General features: G+C 37.6%; 1 protein-coding gene across 1 annotated transcript; it reads right to left on the minus strand.

The window, feature by feature from the left end:
• Positions 1-2,772: 2,772 nt before the first annotated feature.
• On the minus strand, positions 2,773-6,270 carry LOC107790209 (lysine histidine transporter-like 5). The gene is made up of 8 exons (XM_016612115.2): positions 6,092-6,270; positions 5,829-6,010; positions 5,346-5,729; positions 4,259-4,658; positions 4,049-4,154; positions 3,836-3,927; positions 3,675-3,743; positions 2,773-3,203 (listed from the first exon to the last, which is right to left on the minus strand). The coding sequence occupies exons 1-8, from the start codon at positions 6,116-6,118 to the stop codon at positions 3,093-3,095; spliced, it is 1,371 nt and encodes a 456-aa protein (XP_016467601.1). The 5' UTR covers positions 6,119-6,270; the 3' UTR covers positions 2,773-3,092.
• Between the last annotated feature and the right edge of the window lie 17,341 nt (positions 6,271-23,611).

Consider the following 23,611-nt stretch of genomic DNA (forward strand, 5'->3'; position numbering starts at 1 on the left):
CCTAAATTTCCTGTAGCCTCCTGCTTATAAGTGTGGTGCACAACACACTCATAAATAAGGCTCTACTAGACACAACTTGTAGATTCCCTATTATCAAGTTGTGACATATGGGCTGTCACGCCCAAAACTTGAAGAGGTGTGGCCGGCACCCGGTGTCATACTCGGCCCGAGCATACCACTCTATAACTATGAACTCCGGAGGGGTAACCCTCAACTTATGCCGACGAGGCCTACCTAAAAACTGACAATACCAATCGAGGCCAATGGGGCCATATTCTGAATCATCTAAAAATAATGTATCTCTCATCTTAGGGTAAACATACCCTATAAGCTCATATACATAACTGTGCAGGCCGACGAGGCCTCTATGAGTGTCCACCACCAGCAATACCAAACTGAACATGTACACATGGCTGGAAAAGCCACAATACTAACATACAAAATACACAGGACTCGTTTACAACCCTCTAGAGATAACTTAACTGTATCATGGTCGGCACAGGGCCTCGACCTACCCATCGAACCTGTATATATAAAATGGACTCCAAGGTCTAGACCAGATAACTCCGAGGAAGTGGATCTTACTGACCAAGCTAATGTATGACTCTGTTTAATGAGAAGGTCTATCCAGCTGTCTATCAGGACCTGCAGGCATGAAATGCAATGTCCCTAGGAAAAAAGAACGTCAGTACAAATAAAGTACCGAGTATGCAAGGCATGAAAAATAATACATAAAAGACATGAAAGAAATATGGAGTAAAGGACTCAACCTGTAAGTCTGAATAGCTCTATGAATTATGAAACATTATAATGTCATGTATATGCGTATAAATGTCATACCATGCATAGGTATATGCGTATATAACATCATCAAGCCTCTGAGGGCATCCCATTATATTATCTCGGCCACTGTGGGCAAATCATCAACGTATACTAGCTGATCAGGTGGTGGTTTTCCCATATCCCATATACATATAATATACGCGTATATAAAGCCATCTGGTCATGGGTCAATGTACATGTATAAATGAATGAAATGCATATGAAATACGTTAATAAGATTTCTCGGAATATCATAAGATCAATGAACATGCGATATAATAATAGGACACATAGAGAATCAAGAACATAGGCACCCTAGTAGTTCTAAGAATAGAGTCATTTGTGAAAGTTCCACGTTTGCTCGTTTCGTTTGTATCATATGGATCATGCCAATAGCAAAGAAGGGATGGCCTAACATGCCTTAACTCCGTTGATTCCTTAATACCTTCCAAGCAATTCTTCAAACGACTTAACTCAATCTACCATAGCATAAGGAGATTCAAAATCAGTGCTGAGTAAAGTCTAAGTCTGCAACTTAAACTAGCAGCTCGTTTAAATTTGGGCAGCATCTCCCCTGTAACAAGGGCCTCCTCCAATATCATATACCAACAACAACAACCAGAGTAATCCAACAACATGTAAGTATCAATAACAAGACACCATATAACAACAACAAGTCACAACTACTTCACGACGAGCGGCAAGCTCCGATTGGAATCCGTATACCCCATATCACCTCTTATAGACTTCTTACTTTAACTTAACAGTATCATTAACATAATAATGAAGTCATTCATCAATGATTTCAGCCTTATACCATCCTTAAGTTTTTCTGAAATTAAGATCTCAAAGAAAAAGAGTAAAGCAGAGTATGTTGTGGAAATTTGTATCAAATTGCCACTATTATCCTTAGCCCCACGGTGGACGCCAAACTGTTTACCCTAAAAAATGGATAACAATTAAATTTATAAGTGGTTTTAGGGATATGCGGATTAATTCAATACAAATAATAAATTGTGTTAGATTACATAGATAAAGGACGTGATAAATTATCAAACCAATTGTGGGGAGTGAACCCGGACTTAGTAACAACTTTAATATAGTGCTTGCCTTCGATCCCGAGCTCACAATAATGAAGAACTGATGAACAATAATAAGAACTTTGAATATCAGAGAAAATAAGAATAAAATTGGTTTGATATGCGTGCTACAATGATCCTAATGAATAGTCAGACTCCCCTTTATGTAGTAGGGGAATTTTACCCGAAGTACAATTATATAAAAAGTAAAATCTCCCATTTTACTAATCACTGATCTTCTGCCGGTACGTGCTGAGATTCACGTCGTGACATCCGGCTGAGCACAGATATCATGGCCCTTTGTTAGTCATTCTCGGTTATCTGATAATGTTCTCCGAAATTTAGGGATTCAAATCGGACCTGGGGGGCGTGACCCTGATTCGTTTGAGGGCGGGTGTTTTGACCGCACCTCGATTCGAGGGGCTCCCTGCCTCGATTCCGGTTTCTTACAGTCACATCTCTGTTCCATTTACTTCATCGATAACTGAGGCGTCCAACGGGCTCGGTTTCACCCGTATATAACTACAATTAAAAATTATTAAAGCAATATAATCTAATATGTCCAAACAAGCCTGATCATAATTTAATTTAATTAATATTTTTCAAAATTGACCGCGCCGCGCGAATACGACTACTGGTTATTAAGTAACACCGTAAGATAACATTTAGAAAAGTAGTAAAGGATTAAAGTTTGCTCCAATGTATAGGCGCATCGCATGAAGCTGCAAAAAGCGTGCCAGAAAAAAACTACCATCTGTTTAACATGACATCAGATACTTTTGGAGCATGATAAAGGTTCTCAAAGTTTACCAAAATTACAAAAATACGAATGACGTATAATGTAATAAAGATATTACTCAGGGTTATAAATATCTTCCAAAAATAGTGAGCTGAACTGTTACACGATAAGCAAGGGCAAAAGTGTCTGCGCAATAAAAAACTAATAATGCATGCACATCAACCTAATTAGTTGGACCAAGTAAAACAACTGTATTCAAAAAAATTTCGTTTCATCTGTTAGCTGGCAAGACAACCATGACCCGCTTCAAGCCTCTTTTATATAGTAGTATGTTGACAAAAATGCGAACACATTGAGACTGAACTGACTTCATATGAAACAAAATCACTAAAATAGATGTTTCTAAATTTTTGGGGAAAAAAAATTCCTAGTGATAGAAAATGAGAGAAATATCATTCTTCAGAATGAGAGAATAATGTATAATTCTTTGCTGAGATGATAATGGTGCGTGCTCCTCCTATTGGTGCCAAGATGGTTATGCTCACGCCAATAATAATTGAAATCTGCAAACAAAGTAAAAGAAATGAATGTGATCATAGAAAACATAGTGACATGTTAACTATCATGTACTTCACAAATCATGCTGACTAATAAAGTAATATAAAATACGTTATCTATATAGAGTAAATTAGTACATCACGAATAAAAAAAACAAAAGAACATGTTTCTTTTAATGTTGTTAAATGTTTTAGTTCGTAATGTTATTATAGTATAATATTTTACCATCATCAAATGCTATCCACAACATAATAAGAGACATTATAACTTTGTTTTGTATCAAAAAGATGATGAATGCACTATTTTGTAGTATTATTTGATTATTTGAGATAGCATATCCTACTAGCTAGTCTGTCCTATCTTAGCGCCAACATTATACATTTACATGGTTTAAGTTTTCTTTAAATATTTATTTGGGATAGCAAACGAAACCACATGAGGATCGTGTATTATCTCAACAAATTTGACAAACTTACCCATGAAGCGATCCAATGAAAGCTCCACTTTTTAGGTTTCTGGCTGACAAGCCACATCATGCATGGGAGCTGCAATATATACAATTAATAAGGATATTGGTTAGTACTGCTATGCTTAAAGTTGTTAGAAATTCTATAGAAAGATAGGATAGAGATCGCACAAAAAATGATGTGGATGAAAATGCCAATCCTCCAAAAAAACCCAACAGCCCTCCGAAAAAGGGAATGCAAATTCCAACGAACATAGTGAGAACTGCGTAACAATTGATACAAGTATTGAAAAACAGGAGTTAGTTACTATCACATTTGCTATCTCTTTTTTATTTTATTTTTAACAATATTCCATAAAGCCATGAAGGATTAATTTTATTTACCAACATAAATGCTTCGGGCAATAAGGCGAAGAGGCCGCCCAGGAGTGAAATGACGCTTTTTAACCAAGAAAGATTCAATCGTGTCAAAAACAGGCATTGCAAAAACCTGAGATTAAAAAACAAAATGGTAATGAACACAAAACATTTGACCCAATATTGAAGATAATTATCTTCTTGCAAAGGTATCATAATATAGTTTCAAACCATCACCTGATAGGATCCAAGAACATGCAAAAACACCATGAAGTTTGCCAGAGAGATTAGCCAATTTGGGTGTTCTAATGTAACAAGGACGTCATCAGCCACAAGATTGCCAAAAGCCCAGAATCCAGAGGCTGCAACAGATAAATAGCAAAATGCAACAATTGCATAAGCCACGACAACACCTCGCCACATTGGACTTTTAGAGGGTCTTTCTGGGGTTGAAGGGATGGTTGCTTGAATTTCTAATGCAACACTATGTCCAGCAAATGCAAATGCAATGGTTCCTAAGCTGTTGAAAATATCAAATATTATTCCAGCTGTAGTATGAGATCGAAGACCATAATTAACTGCTTTCGGATGCTCAATTCCTTTGATGATTGACGCAACTGACGCAATTGTTGAGTAACTGCATATGTAAGTACAAAGTCAATTTAATTAATGTCATAAAAACAAAGGCCAAGAGATGCAATGACCGAAAATGTGAATGATTAACTAATTTAACATTAAACTCCTACCATTTAAATATTAGCTAACTCCAAATTTGTAATATCTTTGACTAATTCAATAGATACATGATGTGTGTGCTCATAAGAAAATGCTAGTTATCTCTTAATATTTTCAATTGAGATTGTTGAGATGAAGCTAATACCTCCATAGTAATACATGCATACGCTTGATTTTCTTATGGTTGCGAGGGATTCGTATCAAATTCTCTCAAATCGTGTCAAATACATATACTAATTTTATGTATGTTATTTTTATATAAGAAAATTTGGGAAAAGTCACTCGTCCAGAAAACATGAAGCAAACTCTATATAACAGTTCAAAACTCCAACATATATGTAAAAAAAAAAAATAATAAATAAATAAATTGAATTGAACTATTTCAAAAGTTTACAGTATATAAATTTCCAACGATGGGGTAGGTTTCCGAATGCAAGCAATACATATGATAGTATAAGTAAATTTTCCAAATTTATTACACCAGATAAACTCATGTATTTTTAAAAGGGGAAAAAAACTAGTTACTAGATGGGTAATTATTTTAACATCATAATAATAGACGTGTATTTTGCATTTTGTGTTCATTTACCTCAAAGACATAACAGCTGCTGTAAAAGAGACCACCTTCAAGGAATTAAAATTAGGAGCTTGGGATAGTATCAATTGAAGAACTCCAAAAAACATAATATAGTAAGTTTGATTAATTTTGCGACCCCAATGGAACATCATCTTCACACTTTCCCTTAGAGACTTCCCCCCTGTAACCATATATACTATGTCGCAGGCAACTTGAACAATTATCTGTTGAGGCATCACCATCCAGTAACCCCTCTTCAGTCCAAATACATGTTTGCCTAACTCAGGATATCTGTCAAATCTCTTCCCCGGAACATGCTCGTGCAAATTAACCAATTGCCAAAATGAGTATAATGTCACACTCCATGAAATTATTATCATCCCGATTCCTGGAATCCTACATATTAATTAAAAAAAATTAAATATAAGAGGGTTAAAACTCTTTTCACAAATGCATGACTTACATGAGATGTATCATAACAAAATTAGAATATACCAGCCGAGTTGTGACACAGCACATGGTAAACCTAGAACACCAGCTCCTACAATGGCTGTTACATTATGGAATGCTGAATACCACCATTTGGCTTTTCGGGAAGCTGTTATAGGCAGCCACTTATTCAGATCATTGATTTCTTCATTTGTCCTTCCATCATTGGAGTTATTCCCACTCTCAACCTTGAATGAAAAATGAAGGTTACATGAATAAGAACATGATCAAAGACTACTATTAGAATTTCATGTTTAGATAGAACATACCATCGAAGCTTCATTGTTTTGCACCATTAGTGTATACTAGTTTTGTGTCAGAGTAAATATATAGTAGTTAAAAACTCTTGTTACAAATTACTCAATAGATAAGTAAGTAAAATGTTGAGCGTGGGAAAAGGGTTTTTATACTTTTTTGGGTATCTCTTACCATCCTCATTTAGGGAACTATGAATCAGTCATAGATTTTTAGCTACAATATCTATGCATGTGAATCAAGTTTCCCGTAGCAAACAGTTTCAGAAAATTAAGGATATCTAGATAAAGTTATCCACTTATTTACTACACAAATCATGTGATAAACGGTTGATTATCCTATTTTCGTGCAACTTGACTAGTAACTAGAAATACAGAACTAGACAAGTCAAATTTAATATTGCCCGTAAATAAATGTGTCAGAAGAATTTTATGAAATTGATCAGCCCAAATTGAACTAAACGCAATCTAACCAATTGTTTGATATTGTTTTTTATATTATAACTAGTAAAAATTATTTGCACTTCACACGGTATGAAAATATTAATAACTTTAAGAAATAATAATTTTACAAATTTAATAGAGAAATTTTTTTCGGGCATTTTCATATATTAAATAATAATACATTAATGTAATCACAAACATAAATGTCATTATCAGAATTAGAGCCTAAATTTAATTGCACTTTTCATTATCAGATTTTCTATAAGGAAAAGAATTTGTAACGAATCATTTCACTTTTATATATGTGACTTTTGGGATTTAATTCCTAACTTTATTAGTCTCACTATATAATTAATTAATCTACTTATGCATATACTTTTCTTCTGTCATAAGATAGTAAATGTCTATTTCTCTAAACTTTTTCTATTCAAATAATAGGGGCATGAAACCAAAAGTGAAAAGTTATGTATTTATTCCAATCTAATTTTTTTCTTCCGTTTGTTACTAGTTTCATTTAATTGTGCTAACTGTTTTGGTAACTCCTTAAATGGGGGAAGATCAGAAAAGACTATCTTATTGAACTGAATTCAATTTTGACCCCCTTTTTTGGCGAAGTTTTTGACGATTATTTTGTTACACCTTACACACGAAAAAATAAAAACTAAAATTGTTTCTCTTTGGGTACAATGAGACACAAAAATAACAATAAATTGATAAAAAGGTAAACAAAAAGTATATATGATTTGAAGCAGATGTACAACAAATCAATTTACAAGGGTACATATTTTAGGTGATTGTTATCAACTATTGCAATATAAATCTCGGGCGAAATGCAATAATAGTTACTTTTAAGCCCGCTATTTAAAATATATCCACAATTTACAATATATTTAAAGATTAGTCAATTCACCTAAACCTTAGGACTAAGTATCCAGAATTTGAAAATTTACGATTTAATGTCCTTCAATGCATGGATATTGCAAGCTAGACACAAGCCAATTATAAAGATGACAGAGGAGATTAGAATCAAGGTTATGAATATGTTGAATGATAATGAAGCTGAAGTGATGGGGTGAGGAAGTGAATACAGTCCCAAGACTCTGAATTTGTATAACCAATTCATGAGGATTGCACAAAAGTGTCATGTGAATGACAGTGCTGACCAAGGTTATGAGGTGACAGAAGGTAGTGATAGACATATTGTCAATCTGGGGGTAAAAAAATGCACTTTTAGGACATGGGACCTTTGTGGAATCCCATGTCCTCATGCAATCTGTGCCCTACTGTACAAGAAGGTTGATCCTTTAAGTGAGATTCACTGGTACCTTTCAAAAGAGGCATATCTGCAGATTTATTCTCACAAGTTACAACCTGTGAGAGGAGAAAAGTTCTGGAAGTTAGAGCCCTCTTAGAATATGGAACCACCTGAATTTGTAAGGCAGGCTGGCAGACCAAAAGTAAAAAGAACAAGAGAGGCAAATGAGTCAACCGATAAACAAGGACAATGGTCTCAATCCAGAAAAGGAAGAGTAATGACATGTAATAACTGCGGAGAACCTGGACATAATACTAGGGGCTGTGCCAAGGTAATCTATCTCTTGAACAATAACTTTAAACTTCTATTTTATTCTGTCTTGTTCTAACATATAATTGTGTTCTATTTGGTAATAGTACTCTAAAGGAAAACAATCAATGAGCGGCAATTCAAGGGGAAAGCACAAATTTTTTTTTTTTAAAGAACTTTGGTTGATGAACCTGATGCTGAAGAGCCTATATCACCAGCTGCTGCAGATATCCCAACTGAAGATGACTTCCATTTATCAGCACCTCAGCCAAGTCAAAACAGTCAGTCCAACAACTTTGTGTTTATGCCAACCCCTACAATTCAAAGGCAGCTTCCAACTAGCAATGATCCAGATTTTGAGATCCCTAACTTTGAACCTGAGCCTGACATAACTATAAGACCTAAGAGCATCTCAGAAGCAAGGACAAGACTCCAGCTGACATAGCTGTACACTAAATAATATAGGGACCAATAATATACTATCATATCTTATAAAGAAAACAAACATCTCTAAGATTTGGAGAAAAAAAGCTCCTTCTTTAGGGTATACAATAAGGGAAAAAACTAACCAACAAATACTACTACAACATCATCATCAAACAACATTTCTGGAAAGCAAAAAATTCTACTATAAATTAGAATACTACTACAACATGGCTTAATTAACCTAAAAGTCAGCTACACATATAAAACTCAAAAAAGTCACTTCATCATCGAGGCTGCAAAATCCCAACAAACAGTCCTCAAAAAATCATAAGCAACATCCTTGTCTTTGCAAGTTTATCTTCCAACTTGACGACTTTATCCACTTCATATTGGTGTATAGCTTTCATGGCAATTACTTCTTCATTCAATTTGTCCCCTTGCATCTTAATCTCCTCCATCGACGATGTTACATCTTTAATATTAGTCCAATCACTTTGTGGGAAGATTTTATCTTCCCCCTTCCAAAACCCACATGAACTAGGCTATCAAACATAATTCAAAAAGAATATTTTGGTAATAATTACAAAACTCTAAACTTGTAGATTTCAAAATTACAGTAAAATTATAAAAAAACTGAAAAATATGGTAACCTTAGGCCTCAGACATTTGTAGAATTTTCTTCCAGGGTTATATGGAGTAGAAGAAGTGATGTGGTTGGCTATAATGCCACAACGACACCTAATCTGTGATGAACAGCTGCCTTGCGACATTTATCAACCAAAGCTACGACGAGAATGAAGAAAAGAGAAATTTTGGGAAGATTTTAGTCAAGCCCTAGTTCTTAGCAATGGAGTGTATTTTGGGGGATAAAAGAAGACGTTGGGTACGTCTCAAATTACTAGGAGTAAAATTGGGTTTGGGGGACTAAATTGCTGTCGGGTTTGGGGATTAAAAGTTAGTGGAAATTTGAGTTGGCAGCTGACTTGGAAAAAAGAGAGAGGGTCAGCTGCCACATCGACGAGGCGTTAGGGTTAGGGGTAATTACATAAATTTTATTAATGGTAGGGTGGGGATTGAACGTATAGTATAACGTGGGACAAACATGCTTAAATGCCAATAGTACATGGGTAATAATGGTCTTTTCCCCATTTAAAATTCATGACTAAGTGTTCTGAATTTCTGAACTAATAATTAAAAATTTAGGACATAATATTCTAACTTCTGGACACAATTTTCGAACTTTAGAATATGATGTCACGAAGATTGAATTTTGTGGTTTAAACTCTAGGACGTTGTATCCTGAAGTTTGAGTGAAATTAGCTAGTCTTTAAATATATTATAAATTGTGAATATATTTTAAACAACATGCTTAAAAGTTGCTACCTGATATAATTTTCACTATAAATCTTTATATAAATCTCACATTTGCATTAATAAATTTATGACACTAAACTACTATTCAACTTTAAATCTAGCATTAGGCTAACACGGAATTCAACTATTAATTCAAGCAAATATAAAGAGTTTATATAATGATTATTATTACATACCGAGGAGAAACTAAGAAATACTGCTATATGTCATTATTATTAGTGCAATCTTGCAAATAGAACAAAATCAAGGTAGTAAAAATATAAATCTTAAATGCAAAGTGACAAAATACTACAATGACTCGGCAAGTCACTTTGTATATTGTTGCCCCGTCCCCCCATTTATCGATTCTTCTATGTTCATTTGTGGTTGGTTTGGTTCAAGGGATGTTTCGAAGTGAATTGAGACACTTAGTCCCAAGGTTGGAAGTTTAAGTTGAAAGAGTTGACCAGAGTTTGACTTTTGTATAGACGACTCTGGAATGGTATTTTAATGGTTCCAATAGCTTTTTATGGTAATTTTGGACTAAGACATATGTTCGGATATTGATTTGAAAGTCCGTAGGTTGATTTGAGGCTTTTTGGCGAAAGCTGGAAAGTTAAAGGTTTGGAAGGTTGAGAAGTTTGACCAAGAGTTGACCCTTGTTGATATCGGGTTTAAATTTTGATTCCGAAATTTGGGATATGTACGTTGTGCAATTTATAACTTGTGTGCAAAATTTGAGGTCAACCGGATTTGGTTCGATATGTTTGGCATTGGTTTTAGAACTTGGAAGTTCATTCGTTTCATTAGGCTTGAATTGGGGTGCAATTCGTGACTTGATGTTGTTCGATGTGATTTGAGGCTTAGATTAAGTTCGTATCATGTTATAGGACGTGTTGGTATGTTCGAATAGGGTCCCCGGGGCCCCCCGATGTGATTTTGATTGAAATGGGGTTGAGGTTTAGACTTAGGGAAGTGTTGTTGGTTTCAGTTCTTGTGTAATTGCACCTGTGAGGTTTTGGGCCGCTGGTGTAGAGCCACAGAAGCGGCCAGTTGTGCGTATGTGCGAGGATTTAGAGGCTGTCTGGGAGGGCAAGTGCAAAGGATCTCCGCATTTGCGAGTCCATAGAAGTGGAAGATTTGGCATAGGTGCACTTCCGTAAGCACAAAGCTATATTCCACAGATGTGGAAGGTCGGAGGCCATAGAAATCGCAGAAGCAAGATTTTGGCAGCACCTGCAGAACCACATATGTGGTTAAGTGAGCATGAGGTGCGAGAATCACTGGGCGGAAATATTATCGAGGGTTTGAGCCATTTTTATTATTTTAGACTTTTAGAGCTGGGCTAGGTACAATTTTTGAAAGGGTTTTTGCTACAATTGAAGATGTAAGTGAAAGATTCATCACTTTTATTGATACATATTGTTTTCCATTGATTTTTACAGCTAGATTATATGTGTTTGAGTTGAAATTTGAGGATTTTTGGACTATGTATTGGATAGTAAAATTTAGGGATTTAATGGTCGGTTTATAGTTGGAATTGGATGATTTTGGTATTGTTGGACTCGTTATCAGATGGATGTTTGGAATTTGTAAAATTTTTCGGGTTCCAAGGTCTGGGTCCGGGATTGACTTTTTAGGTTGATTTTTTGTTTTTTGTTAAATACCTTAGATTTATCTTTTGGAATTATTTTCTATAGTTATTATTGATGGAATTAAGTGTCTTTGGCTAGATTCAAGTTGCACAAAGGCAGATTCGCGAGGCAAGGGCTTGTTGGAGTAGTGAGTTACGTGTTTTGAGGTAAGTAACATTTCTGAACTTGGAAATGAGGGTATTTGTCCCTTAAAACATGTTATTTATGTTGTGTGTGGATGACGGGCGTGTGGGCATGCACCGGGGTACATATGAACCTGGTTGATTTTTGTACTGAGTTGCTATCAAATCTTGTTTTATCTATGAGATCCCTACTTGTTAGAGTAATTGAGTTGTGATTCATGTTAGAAATCATGTTTAGGCTATGTGCTTATTCGATTAAGACTTAATGAGGTTATTTCTGTTGTTTTGAGTTATCTGCATTAACTGCAATTATGTATTCAGTCATGATTCTTTATTTGCATATCATATCTCACTCTCTATAATAATTCACCATTACATCACATGTTACCATTGTTTGGGCTGAGTGATATGAGATTTATGAACCCTTGAGACTTGAGAGATTGATGACTGAGGTGGGCTTGAGATCCAGGTTGTGAGTGTAATTGTGGATCAGGCTTCATGCCGTAGCAAGCCTTATTGGCTTATTTATTATTGTGGATCGGGCTGCATAGCACAACAAGACTTATAGGCTTTATATTAGCGCTTGGGAAGGATGTGCCCATCCGCAGTCTAGCATACCAGCAGTGAGTGCATGTACAATGATATATACACGTGCTTTGGTGAGGGGCATTGATGCCAAGTACCCGTACAATGCTAAGTGATTGTGTGTGTGATAAGTGAGAATTTGTGACAGGCATGTTGAGTATTCCGAGAGTGTGAGTACTTGGAAAACATCACCGTTGAATCATACTTTTGACATGCATATCGACATGTAGGTATAGAGATGTACCATTCCTGATGCTAGTTGTACTTGACATGTTCTTATCAATATTGGGCTTTAATTATTGAACTTGCAAGTATGTCTAACTTTATGTGTCATGAACGAGTTGATTATGAAAATTTCTCTGATTTAATTATTTTTATGTCATTATTATAAATTTGTTGTCATTTTATTGGACTTTGACTGTCTTCTTCTAATCTCGTCACTGCTTTCAGCCTAAGGTTAGTTCTGTTACTTATTGAGTACATGAGTTGGTTGTACTCATACTATACTCTGCACTTCGTGTGTAGATCCATGTACATGTGGACACAGTGATTACAAGATCTATGCTAGTACCTACTCGGAGACTTCGAGGTAGCTGCTATGACGTCTGCAAACCTTGACTCTCTTTCCTTTTATTTTCTTCAGTACTGTTCTATTACTCATAAAGTTTTACTAAAGTTTTAACTTATGTTGATACTTAGTAGTACTCATGTACTCGTTGACACAGATCTTTCGGATGGTTGTAGTAGTATTTCAATTATTTTTAACACAGATTTATATTATTTCCACTGATAAGTATATTAAAACATGTTTATTCAAATGTTTATCTATTACGTAATTGTCGTTTTTCCTAGAAAGTGTGTTAGATGGCATCATGACTGGTTGAGATTTTAGGTTATGACAAGTTGGTATTAGAGACCTAGGTTTCTTAGGTCTCATGAGTCATGAGCAGGTTTAATAGAGTATTACAGATCAATACAAAGATGTCTGTACTTATCTTCGAGAGGATACCAAACCGTTAGGAAACTTCACTTTCTTGTATTCTTGTCGTGTGGATTTGTAATTCTAAAATTTGATGTCACGAACCTAAACCCGGACCCGGTCGTGATGTCACCTCTCGTGAAGACAAGGCCAACCGACACTTTCCCATTTCAGTTTTAAGCAGCTAAACATTAAGAATTAAGTCTAAAACGTAGTAAATAATCCAAAAGTAAGCAGTGAACATTACAATTTGCGGAAAAAAAACCCAACACAGCTCGATACCGGGGTATCACCAGTCATGAGCATCTATCGATACACTACAAGTCTGAAATGTCTACCAAGCTATTACATAATAACTGAGAAAGAGAAAGAAATGAGAAAAAGGGGGAGAAACACGGGACTGAGGACACCAAACAGCTACCTCATGAACTCCTAAGTCTGCCGGGAGCTCTCAACTCTCGCTAGCAGAATCAGCAACGTCTGAATCAGGGGCGCAGGGAGTAAAGTGAGTACTCCAACTCAGTGAGTAATAATCATAAATAAATACTGAAAGCAAGAAATCACGTAAGGCATATTACATGCTTTAATGAAGTAGTAAAAAGCCAGTAAAACAGTGAATCAGTAAAGATATGTAAAAATCACTTCAGTTCAGTTTAAACTTCATAAAAGGCCTTTTTAACAATTAAGCAGGTAAATGACATGCAATAAGGAAGATAAAAATATATAAGGTTCGCCCCTCGGGCACAATGTCAACAAATTCGCCCCTCGGGCAATATCTCAGAACAATACCAGCCCCTCGGGCTATATCTCACATCATAATGGGTACCCGCGCTCACTAGGGGTGTGCAGACTCCTGGAGGGGTCCCTTACGGCCCAAGCGCAATATCAAGCCATCTCGTGGCATCATCACTAGGCCTTCGTCCTCATATCAACAAGCCACCTCGTGGCGTACAGAACTCAGGCCCTCGACCTCATAATCATATCAGTGTTTCCTCACAACATAGGCCCTCAGCCTCACTCAGTCAAAATCTCACGGCCACTTGGGCAACGTAAAACATAGTGCTCAACCCAAAATATCATTTAAAATGTCATTTAAGTATTAAAGCAGAGTAAACATGGCTGAGTTATGAAAAATAATAGATTATAGTATGACTGAGTTCAAGTATAAAGTCAAAACAATGAGGAAATATCAATAAAGATCCACTAAGGGTTCAAATAGTTGGCACTAGGCCCAAATATGGCATTCAGCCTAAAACATGATGGTAACAAATAGATTTCAGTCAAATACGCGGTAAAATAGTCATTCGGGATGGACTAAGTCATAATACCCAACGGTGCACAACCCCACGCTCGTCATCTAGCATGTACGTCACCTCAAAATAGCAAAACGATGTGAAATCCGGGGTTTCATACCCTCAGGTCATCATTTACAATTATTACTCACCTCAATCCGGTCCAAACTCTAGCCCGCAATGCCTTTGCCCCTCGAATCGGCCTCCATTCACGTCGAATCTATCCAAAATCTAAATCACGGCGTCAAATATGCTAAGGGAACGAAGCCCAAGCAAAAATAATCAATTTACCACATAAATCCCGAAATTACCAAAACTCGACCCCCGAGCCCACGTCTCGGAATTCGATAATTTTTACATCAATAGATTCCTTATCTCCCCACGAGTTCATACATATCAAAAGTTCTGAAATCCGGCCTCAAATGGTCCTTCAAATCTTCAATCAAAGGTCTAAGTTTCCAAGCCCTAGTTCCCCCAATTTTAACCCTTAATTTCCATTAATTATAGCTCTAATCCGTGAAATAATACCCTAGGAACGAGTTTTAGGTCCAAAATCCTTACCTCAATGAATTCCCTGGAAATCCTTCTTCAAAATCATCCAAAAAGCTCCAAAGCCGACTTTAAAATGGTGGAATAGCTCAAAAATCGTGAAGGAGATAATTTATATTTTTTGGCCAGGAATTTCGTATCTGCGGCCATATTCCCGCTTCTGCGGTCAAGACCACCGCATCTGCGGTCCTTACTTAAGTCACCAAAACCGCATCTGCGATGCATTGCCCGTATCTGTGCCATCACAGGTGCGGCTCCTGAACCGCTTCTGCGGCTCCAGCCTTTCCAACCTAATTCCACTTTTGCGACCAATCTTCCACATTTGCGGCGTCGCACCAGCGGTCCCCAATCCGCAGGTGCGGAAACAACAGAAGCAGCAAATCTGCAGCTTCACCAAAATTCCAAACTTCTCCGTCAACCATCCGAAATCACCCGAAGCCCTCGGGACCTCAACCAAAAGCACAAACATACCCCATAACTTTATTCAAACTTATACCAACCTTCAAAACACCTCAAACAACATCGAATCAACCAAAACACATCGGATTCAAGCCTAAGTTTCCAAAAATCTTCCGAATTCCGCTTTTGGTCAAAAACCCAACCCAACCACGTCCGAATGACCTGAAATTTTGCACACACATCCCAAATGACACAGTGGAACTACTGCAACTATAGGAATTCCATTCCGACCCCTATATCAAAATCTCACCTATCAACCGGAAACGCCAAAAATCCAATTTCGCCAATTCAAGCCTAAATCTACTCCAAACCTCCAAAACTCATTCCGATCACGCTCCTAAGTCCCAAATTACCTCCCGAAGCTATCTGAACCATCGTAACTCACATCCAATCCCTATAACACATAAGTCAACATCCGATTAACTTTTTCAACTTAAGCTTCTTCAAAAGAGACTAATGTCACACCTCCTTTTTCCACCTACACCCCGCAAAAGGGCGTAAAGGAGTTTTTCCAGTTAAAGGACAATTGGAACGAGATTTAGTTATCAATTATTCAGAGTCGCCACTTGGGAGATTAATGGTGTCCCAAGTCACCGATTGAATCCCGAACCGAGGAAAAGCATGACTCTGTTACAGTCTGCGAACCAGAAATCCGAGTAAGGAATTCTGTTAACCCGGGAGAAGGTGTTAGGCATTCCCGAGCTCCGTGGTTCTAGTACGGTCGCTTAACTGTTGTATTTGGTTTTATCTGATTTCAATACATGCTAGCTTATGTGCCTTTTATTCGTAAACCGCTTTTTATCGTTATTTATTTAAAAGAATTGCAACGTCGTGAAAACGCGTTTCGAACCACGTCACAATCAATGCACCCGTGGTTATCAACACATTTCGACTTCGTCGAGATTTGGATTTGAGTCGCATCAATGCGCACCCGAGTTTAAGAATGTAATTTAATTAAATCGTGCCTCAAGATACTAACATAGTGTCACTTTGGGGAAAAGCCGTGAAGTTCGCTAAATGGCTATCCCAAATTCTAATTATTTCGATAATTATTTACTAAAGGACCCGCTTTTATTCAATTCGTGCGATAAGGCCCGTCTCAAGTTGTAAATCTCTTTTCTATCATTATTTATTTTATAAGAATTACGATGTTGCGAAAACATGCTTTACACCACGTTGTAATCAATGCACCCGCGATTATCGACACATTTCGGCTTCATCATACACCATTGAGATTCAGGAAATGTACCTGGAAATTTGAATATGAAATAGAGAAAAGGTAAGGGTTCAAGTATTTTGAACAACAGCAGCAGCAACCCAGCAATGTGACAACACAGAAACACAGACAGATTACTTAAAAATCAGAAATGCAAGCCCATTTCCACAACTCAGGCTGACATACCCCTGTCCCTCACAACTGAAACCCAATACTGAGAATGAAACTCTGGAATTGTTTCAGATTTCCATTTTTGATGTTTTGTTTTCTGAATAACTTAAAATCGAAATGCCAGCTAGAATACATAACAATAATGAATGCTCAGATTAAAACTTAAGGCTCAAGGCAGAAAATCTGAGAGCCCTTTTTTTCAAGGCATCTAGCCCTTTTATAGGCAAAGACCCCTAAGAATGAACTAAGTTCTGATTTCTCTAATTAGTCCCTTTCTATTTTCATTTTGGTCCCTCTATTCTTATCCTGCTAAACAAGTAACTGCAGTGTACTTATTAAAATTTACACTTGAAACCCTTTCTAGAAGGTCCTCAAACATTCCTCCAACCCTACAATACCCATACTGCCCTTCTTTATACCTGAATATTACTATTCTTATCAAAACTACCATTTTCCCTACCCAGACTACCCCTGAAAGCCTCTCAGAATCACTGATCTTACCCTTACCCTTAATAACTAAAACCCAATACCTTAAACCAGTATAAAACCAATCTAAATCAATTAATTACAATCAGAATCAACTAAAATTAATCAATTAACAAACAGAGACCAGCTAATTAGACTGACTAACTCAAATGTTGTTCAACTAACCAACTTAAATAAGCTAAAACGAAAATAGACTGTGATTAAGCTACCATGAATAACATTAAAAGAACTTAAACTAATTATTAATCCACAAAATTATAATCATTCAATCAATTAACAAACTCAGAAAAATTAACAGAACCCAAAGTTAAACCAAAATTAACAGGACAATAATGAAACAATGACTGTAAGTAACATTTTAACCATGCGAGTAAAGAAACAATAAAGAAAGAACAGAAAAACTCACAAATGCAGAAAGGACTCCGGCCAGTCAAAAACATACGAACCTTTTCAGATTTTGGACGCGTAGCATACCTAACCATGTGTTCTTACACAAGAATACATGGTTAAGGGTGCTACGGTTCGAAATTAGAAAGGTTTGATTTTAGGGTTCGGGCCAGAATTCTTAGATCTAAAATTTGGAATACTTCAGGGTGATTCGAAAGGAAACAACCATAGATTGGGGTTAAGGAAGGGCTGGGGGTTGTAGGGTGTGAATTTGGGCCGAGTTGGACAAACTATCGATTTGGCCGGAAAACTTCAAATCAAGATTCGAAGAGTTCCGGCCATATTTGAGGCAAACCAACGTTAGTTCCGGACCGTTGGATTGATGAGATCCAACGGTCCTGATCCAAGGGCCCCGAAACGACGTCGTTTCATTTTAAAAGGGACGGACCGGGTATGGACTTGGGCTGGACTTACTTCTCCAATCAAATGCGTTTGGGCCGGGGGGATTTTATGTATTTGGCCCAAATTTCCGGGTTTCACACAAGTTAATTCCATTATGTATTTTATCTCATTTTTGTTTTCTTTTCCTCATTGTTACAATTTTTCTAATTTTTCTAATTTTTATAAAGATGTAAAACCTACATAAAATCCTAATTATTTCAAAACAAAGATTAATTAATTCGTAAAAATATGTTTTAAACAAGTAAAAAAAAACTATTTTATGAAAAATGCAAAAGTGAATTTTTTTGTGATTTTCATGTTTTGTTCTAAACAATTTAAACCTTAATGGATACTAAAAATGTAACACTAAAGCCTAAATGCCAAAATGCATATTTTTTGTATTTTATAAAAATTAACATGCGCAAATAAAATGCAACAATTATCAGAAGAAAAAAAAATTGTAAAAATCAAGGCAAATTATTTTGTTTGGGATTTTGGGAATTATTCATATATAGGGCAAAAATCACATGCTCACAGCTGCCCCTCTTTGCTCGGAAACGCGAAAGGTTTCCGGGCAAAGACAAGTGAGCAAATACAAGCGATTTTTGCCCATTCGAAAAATTCCGTGCGAAGCATTTTTGAAAAGCTTGACCGCATCCTGCTTCAAAGGTTGCCTACATATCCTGGGCTAAACAGGAATCAGGTCAGTGTAGTTCGGGAGTGTCTGGTAGCTGGGACTACCAGGAACTGTGATTGCGCTGTGCTTGTTGCTATTACTGCTGCTGACCTCCCTTGTTACATCGTGCCAAAGGTAAAAGAAGCTATACTAACTATGCTCTATAAATTATAAAAATCCTATCTAAATTCTTCACACTTGCTCTTGCACTTCCTTGTAGCCTTGTTCTTTCTCGATAAAAATACATGTTGCTATGCCCTGGTTGGCTGAGATGTTATTCCCTTTCTCCCTACTACGGAATTTAAATAAACTCGATCTTGAATGTATTCCTCTGTTATTCAGGCGGGCTTCTGACTGCCGAACTTAAAATATCTAACACCTCCATTTTCCAGGCGGACATCCTGATTATTTGATATTCAAAATACGTGTGTCTGTCCTTCAGGCGGACTCCTGACTTCCAAATGTAACTTGTATGTCTCTGTTCTTCAGGCGGACTCCTGATTGCTAGAATTAAAATGTATGTCTCTGTTTTCCAGGCGGACTCCTGATTACCTGAAATTCAAAATACGTGTCTCTGTTCTTCAGGCGGACTCCTGACTCCCAAATGTAACTTGTATGTCTCTGTTCTTCAGGCGGACTCCTGATTGCTAGAATTAAAATGTATGTCTCTGTTTTCCAGGCGGACTCCTGATTATTTGAAATTCAAAATACGTGTCTCTGTTCTTCAGGCGGACTCCTGACTTCCAAATGTAACTTGTATGTCTCTGTTCTTCAGTCGAACTCCTGATTGCTAGAATTAAAATGTATGTCTCTGTTTTCCAGGCGGACTCCTGATTACCAAACTTGAAAAGTATGTCTCTGTTCTCCAGGCGGACATCCTGATTTTAAAAACTTGAAAAATATGTCTCTATTCTCCAGGCGGACATCCTGATTTTAAAAACTTGAAAAATATGTCTCTATTCTCCAGGCGGACATCCTGATTTTAAAAACTTGAAAAATATGTCTCTATTCTCCAGGCGGACATCCTGATTGTTAAATTTCAAAAGACTTGTCTCTGTCATTTCCTTATGCACTTCAAGATTATCTTGTATTCAATCAAACCGCACTTTGCCATTCCCTTTTCAATAACTGACTTTCTGCCCCTGTTACAATCAAAGAAAATTTCGTTAGTTTAAAATGGTGGTTGGTTGATGGCATTTTTGCTGAAAAATCCTTCCCCTGCAATGCTTTGTGTTGACTGACTTCCGCATGCTATTTCTGAACCGCTTGACTTTCTAACCAACTTTCAAATTTGCCGACATCCGGCGACCAAAGTGTTTTACACCCCTGCTGTTGTTTTACTTTTCTGACCTTTTGTTTGAGCTTTGCCTTTCCCACGATATTTCCCAATTATTTCCCCGATAAGACATCCGTTAATTCCCCGATTTCTGACCACCTGAATGCTTTTATACCCATACCGTTGCCTCATCTTTCTGACCCTTTTGCCTGAACCTTCACGTTTCCCATAACGTTTCCCAAATATTCTGCCAATGCAACTTCCGGCGCCTTCCCCTATTCCATTTACACCATGTTGTTTTTGGTATGCTCTGACCACATTGTGCTTTGCAATTCCGGAAGAAGGTAGTGAGCTTTGAAGTCTCTTCTGCCTGCTTTAGCCCAAACTAGTACTGGAGTATCTCTGCTAAATGAAGACCCTCAGTAGAAAATGAAATGCAACGATTTTTGAATTAAGGATAAGAAGAATCCAAAACCAGATGACTGTTTTTAGGAAGAGAAAGAAAAGAAACTTATCTGAGCGAGACAGCTGGTACCCATGGTCATGACATGCATTTTGGATTAATCGGCCCAATCTGTCCAAATAACCAACTTTTCAATTGCCATACTTTGTTGCCCAGAACTTCCGTCAATTGTTTAAACTACCCAGACCTTTCCCTAGTTTTCGTGCAGTACCTCGAAACATTCTTCAACCAGTAAACTTTTGCCTTTTAACTGTCTTCCGACTCACTTTCGCCTCAAGGTGCCCGAGAGGGTTTTCACCCATAAGACTCTCTCGTTTATTTTTCTCTCAGCTCCCGTCGCCTTACGGTGCCCGTGAGGGTTTTCACCGGTAAGACTCTCTCATTTATTTTCGTTCTTTCTTGCTTGAACCAAAGTGTGGCCGTTGTCACGAATTACTGCTACCTGCTCGATTTGGCATTTATCAAAAATTGATCAGAAGGTCTTTCTTGGACCGTAATGTAGGCTTTTGGATTGGGTTAGAAAGAAAGGTATGAAAGGCTCAAAACAATTCAACTAGGTTCAAATTACAACTTTCGGAATCCAAATTTCATAGCAATCACAATTTCTGCCCCAGTTTCTTGCTTGGGGATTTTAGGATTTTTATTTGATATGACTGAGCCTCGGAGTAAGGCTGCCTACGTACCCTTCCGGGATCAAGTCAAACGTAGTTCATTGTATTTAACTTTTGTTGTTGTGATTTCCTTTTCTTTCTTTTCTTTTGTTTTCTCTTCTTTCTCTTCCTTTTGTTTTTCTCTTTTTCCTTTATGTTCGGCACCTGTGTTCCTTGATAGTGCCGTTGATTCCGAAAGAGGGGTATGAAAAATAAGTAAAGCTCGAAGGGGATAACAAAGGATAAGAGTGTTTGGATAGCAGGACAAAATGCCTTCATCATTTCAATCTTTAAGACACGCCAAATACAAACAAATATATTCAGAAAATAAGGAAATCATACATAATATCTCTTGACCGCGTCGGAATTGATGGCCATTTCTACACATTTTCCTTCTACATCGGTCAGATACAATGCTCCATTAGACAACACTCTGGTTACTACAAATGGTCCCTGCCAGTTTGGGGCGAATTTTCCTTTTGCTTCAGCCCAATGAGGCAAGATCCGCCTCAGTACTAATTGCCCGACTTCAAATTTCCTTAGACGTACTTTCTTGTTGTATGCTCTTGCCATTCTTCGTTGGTACAGTTGGCCGTGACACACTGATGCTAATCTTTTCTCATCGATCAAACTCAACTGCTCAAGACGGCTTTTCACCCATTCATCATCATCGATCTCAGCCTCTCCAATGATTCGCAGAGATGGGATTTCTACTTCTACGGGTATTACTGCCTCGGTACCGTATACCAATGAGTAAGGAGTCGCCCCTACTGAAGTACGCACGGTGGTGCGATATCCTAACAATGCAAAAGGCAATTTCTCGTGCCATTGTCTGGATCCTTCAACCATCTTCCGGAGTATTTTCTTTATATTCTTATTGGCCGCTTCAACCGCACCATTTGCCTTGGGACGGTACGGAGTCGAATGTCTGTGAGTAATCTTTAACTGCTCGCATGTCTCTTTCATCAGATGACTATTAAGATTAGCCCCATTATCTGTGATGATTACCTTTGGGATCCCAAATCGACAAATGATATTTGTATGCACAAAATCAACTACAGCCTTCTTGGTCACAGACTTGAATGTCTTAGCTTCCACCCATTTGGTGAAATAATCTATAGCTACCAAGATAAACCTGTGCCCATTTAATGCTGCTGGGTCAATTGGCCCAATGACATCCATGCCCCATTCCACAAAAGGCCATGGTGCAGACATCGTATGTAACTCTGACGGCGGAGAATGAATCAAATCTCCATGCACTTGTCATTGATGACACTTGCGCACAAAACTGATACAGACCCGCTCCATCGTGAGCCAATAATAACCTGCTTAGAGAATCTTCTTTGCTAGAACATACCCACTCATATGTGGTCTACAAAATCCGGAATGCACCTCAGTCATGATAGTTGTGGCCTACTGTGCATCTATACATCTCAACAACCCCGAGATCTGGTGTTCTTTTGTACAATACCCCTCCACTAAAGAAGAACCCACTCGCCAACCGTCGAATTGTTCTTTTCTGATCACCGGTGGCCTGTGTTGGATATGTTCCTGCTTTGATGTACTCTTTGATGTCATGGAACCACGGCTCTCCGTCGATTTCCTCTTCTATCACATTACAGTAAGCATGCTGATCGCGGACCTAAATCTGCAACGGATCAACGTAAGCCTTATCTGGATGGTGCAACATTGACGCCAAAGTAGCCAAAGCGTCAGCAACCTCATTATGAACCCTTGGAATATGCCTGAATTCTATGGCCTGAAAACGCTGGCAAAGCTCATGCAGGCACTGCCGATATGGTATAAGTTTCAAGTCCCGTGTTTCCCACTCCCCTTGAATCTGGTGTACTAGTAGGTCCGAGTCACCCATGACCAAGACTTCCCGTACACCTATATCTACCGCTAATCTCAATCCCAATATACACGCCTCGTATTCTGCCATGTTATTTGTACAGTAGAAACGAAGCCGAGCTGTACCGGGGTAATGCTGACCTGTTTCTGAAATAAGTACTGCTCCTATCCCCACGCCCTTCATATTTGCAGCCCCATCAAAGAAAAGTTTCCATCCAGACTTCTCGGCTTGTTCTAATTCATCAATGTGCATCACTTCTTCGTCAGGGAAATAGGTTTTCAAAGGCTCATAATCTTCATCAACGGGGTTCTCCGCCAAGTGATCGGCTAATGCCTGTGCTTTCATGGCAGTCCGTGTCACATAAACAATGTCGAATTCTGTAAGTAAGATCTGCCATTTTGCAAGCCTTCCTGTGGGCATGGGTTTCTGAAAATATACTTCAGCGGGTCCAGGCGAGATATAAGGTAAGTGGTGTAGGATGACAAATAA

This window comes from Nicotiana tabacum, chromosome 3 (assembly GCF_000715075.1).
Source record: "Nicotiana tabacum cultivar K326 chromosome 3, ASM71507v2, whole genome shotgun sequence".
Classification (NCBI taxonomy): Eukaryota; Viridiplantae; Streptophyta; class Magnoliopsida; order Solanales; family Solanaceae; genus Nicotiana; species Nicotiana tabacum.

Bases quoted from the DNA above. Each gene is read 5' to 3' on its own strand.
- LOC107790209 (XM_016612115.2), bottom strand. From the start codon at position 6,118: ATGGTGCAAAACAATGAAGCTTCGATG. The intron at 4,155-4,258 runs GTGATGGTTTGA...TTTTAATCTCAG, and splicing joins ATGTTCTTGGATCCTATCAG to GTTTTTGCAATGCCTGTTTT. The intron at 3,928-4,048 runs GTAAATAAAATT...ATTGTTACGCAG, and splicing joins TGCCCGAAGCATTTATGTTG to TTCTCACTATGTTCGTTGGA.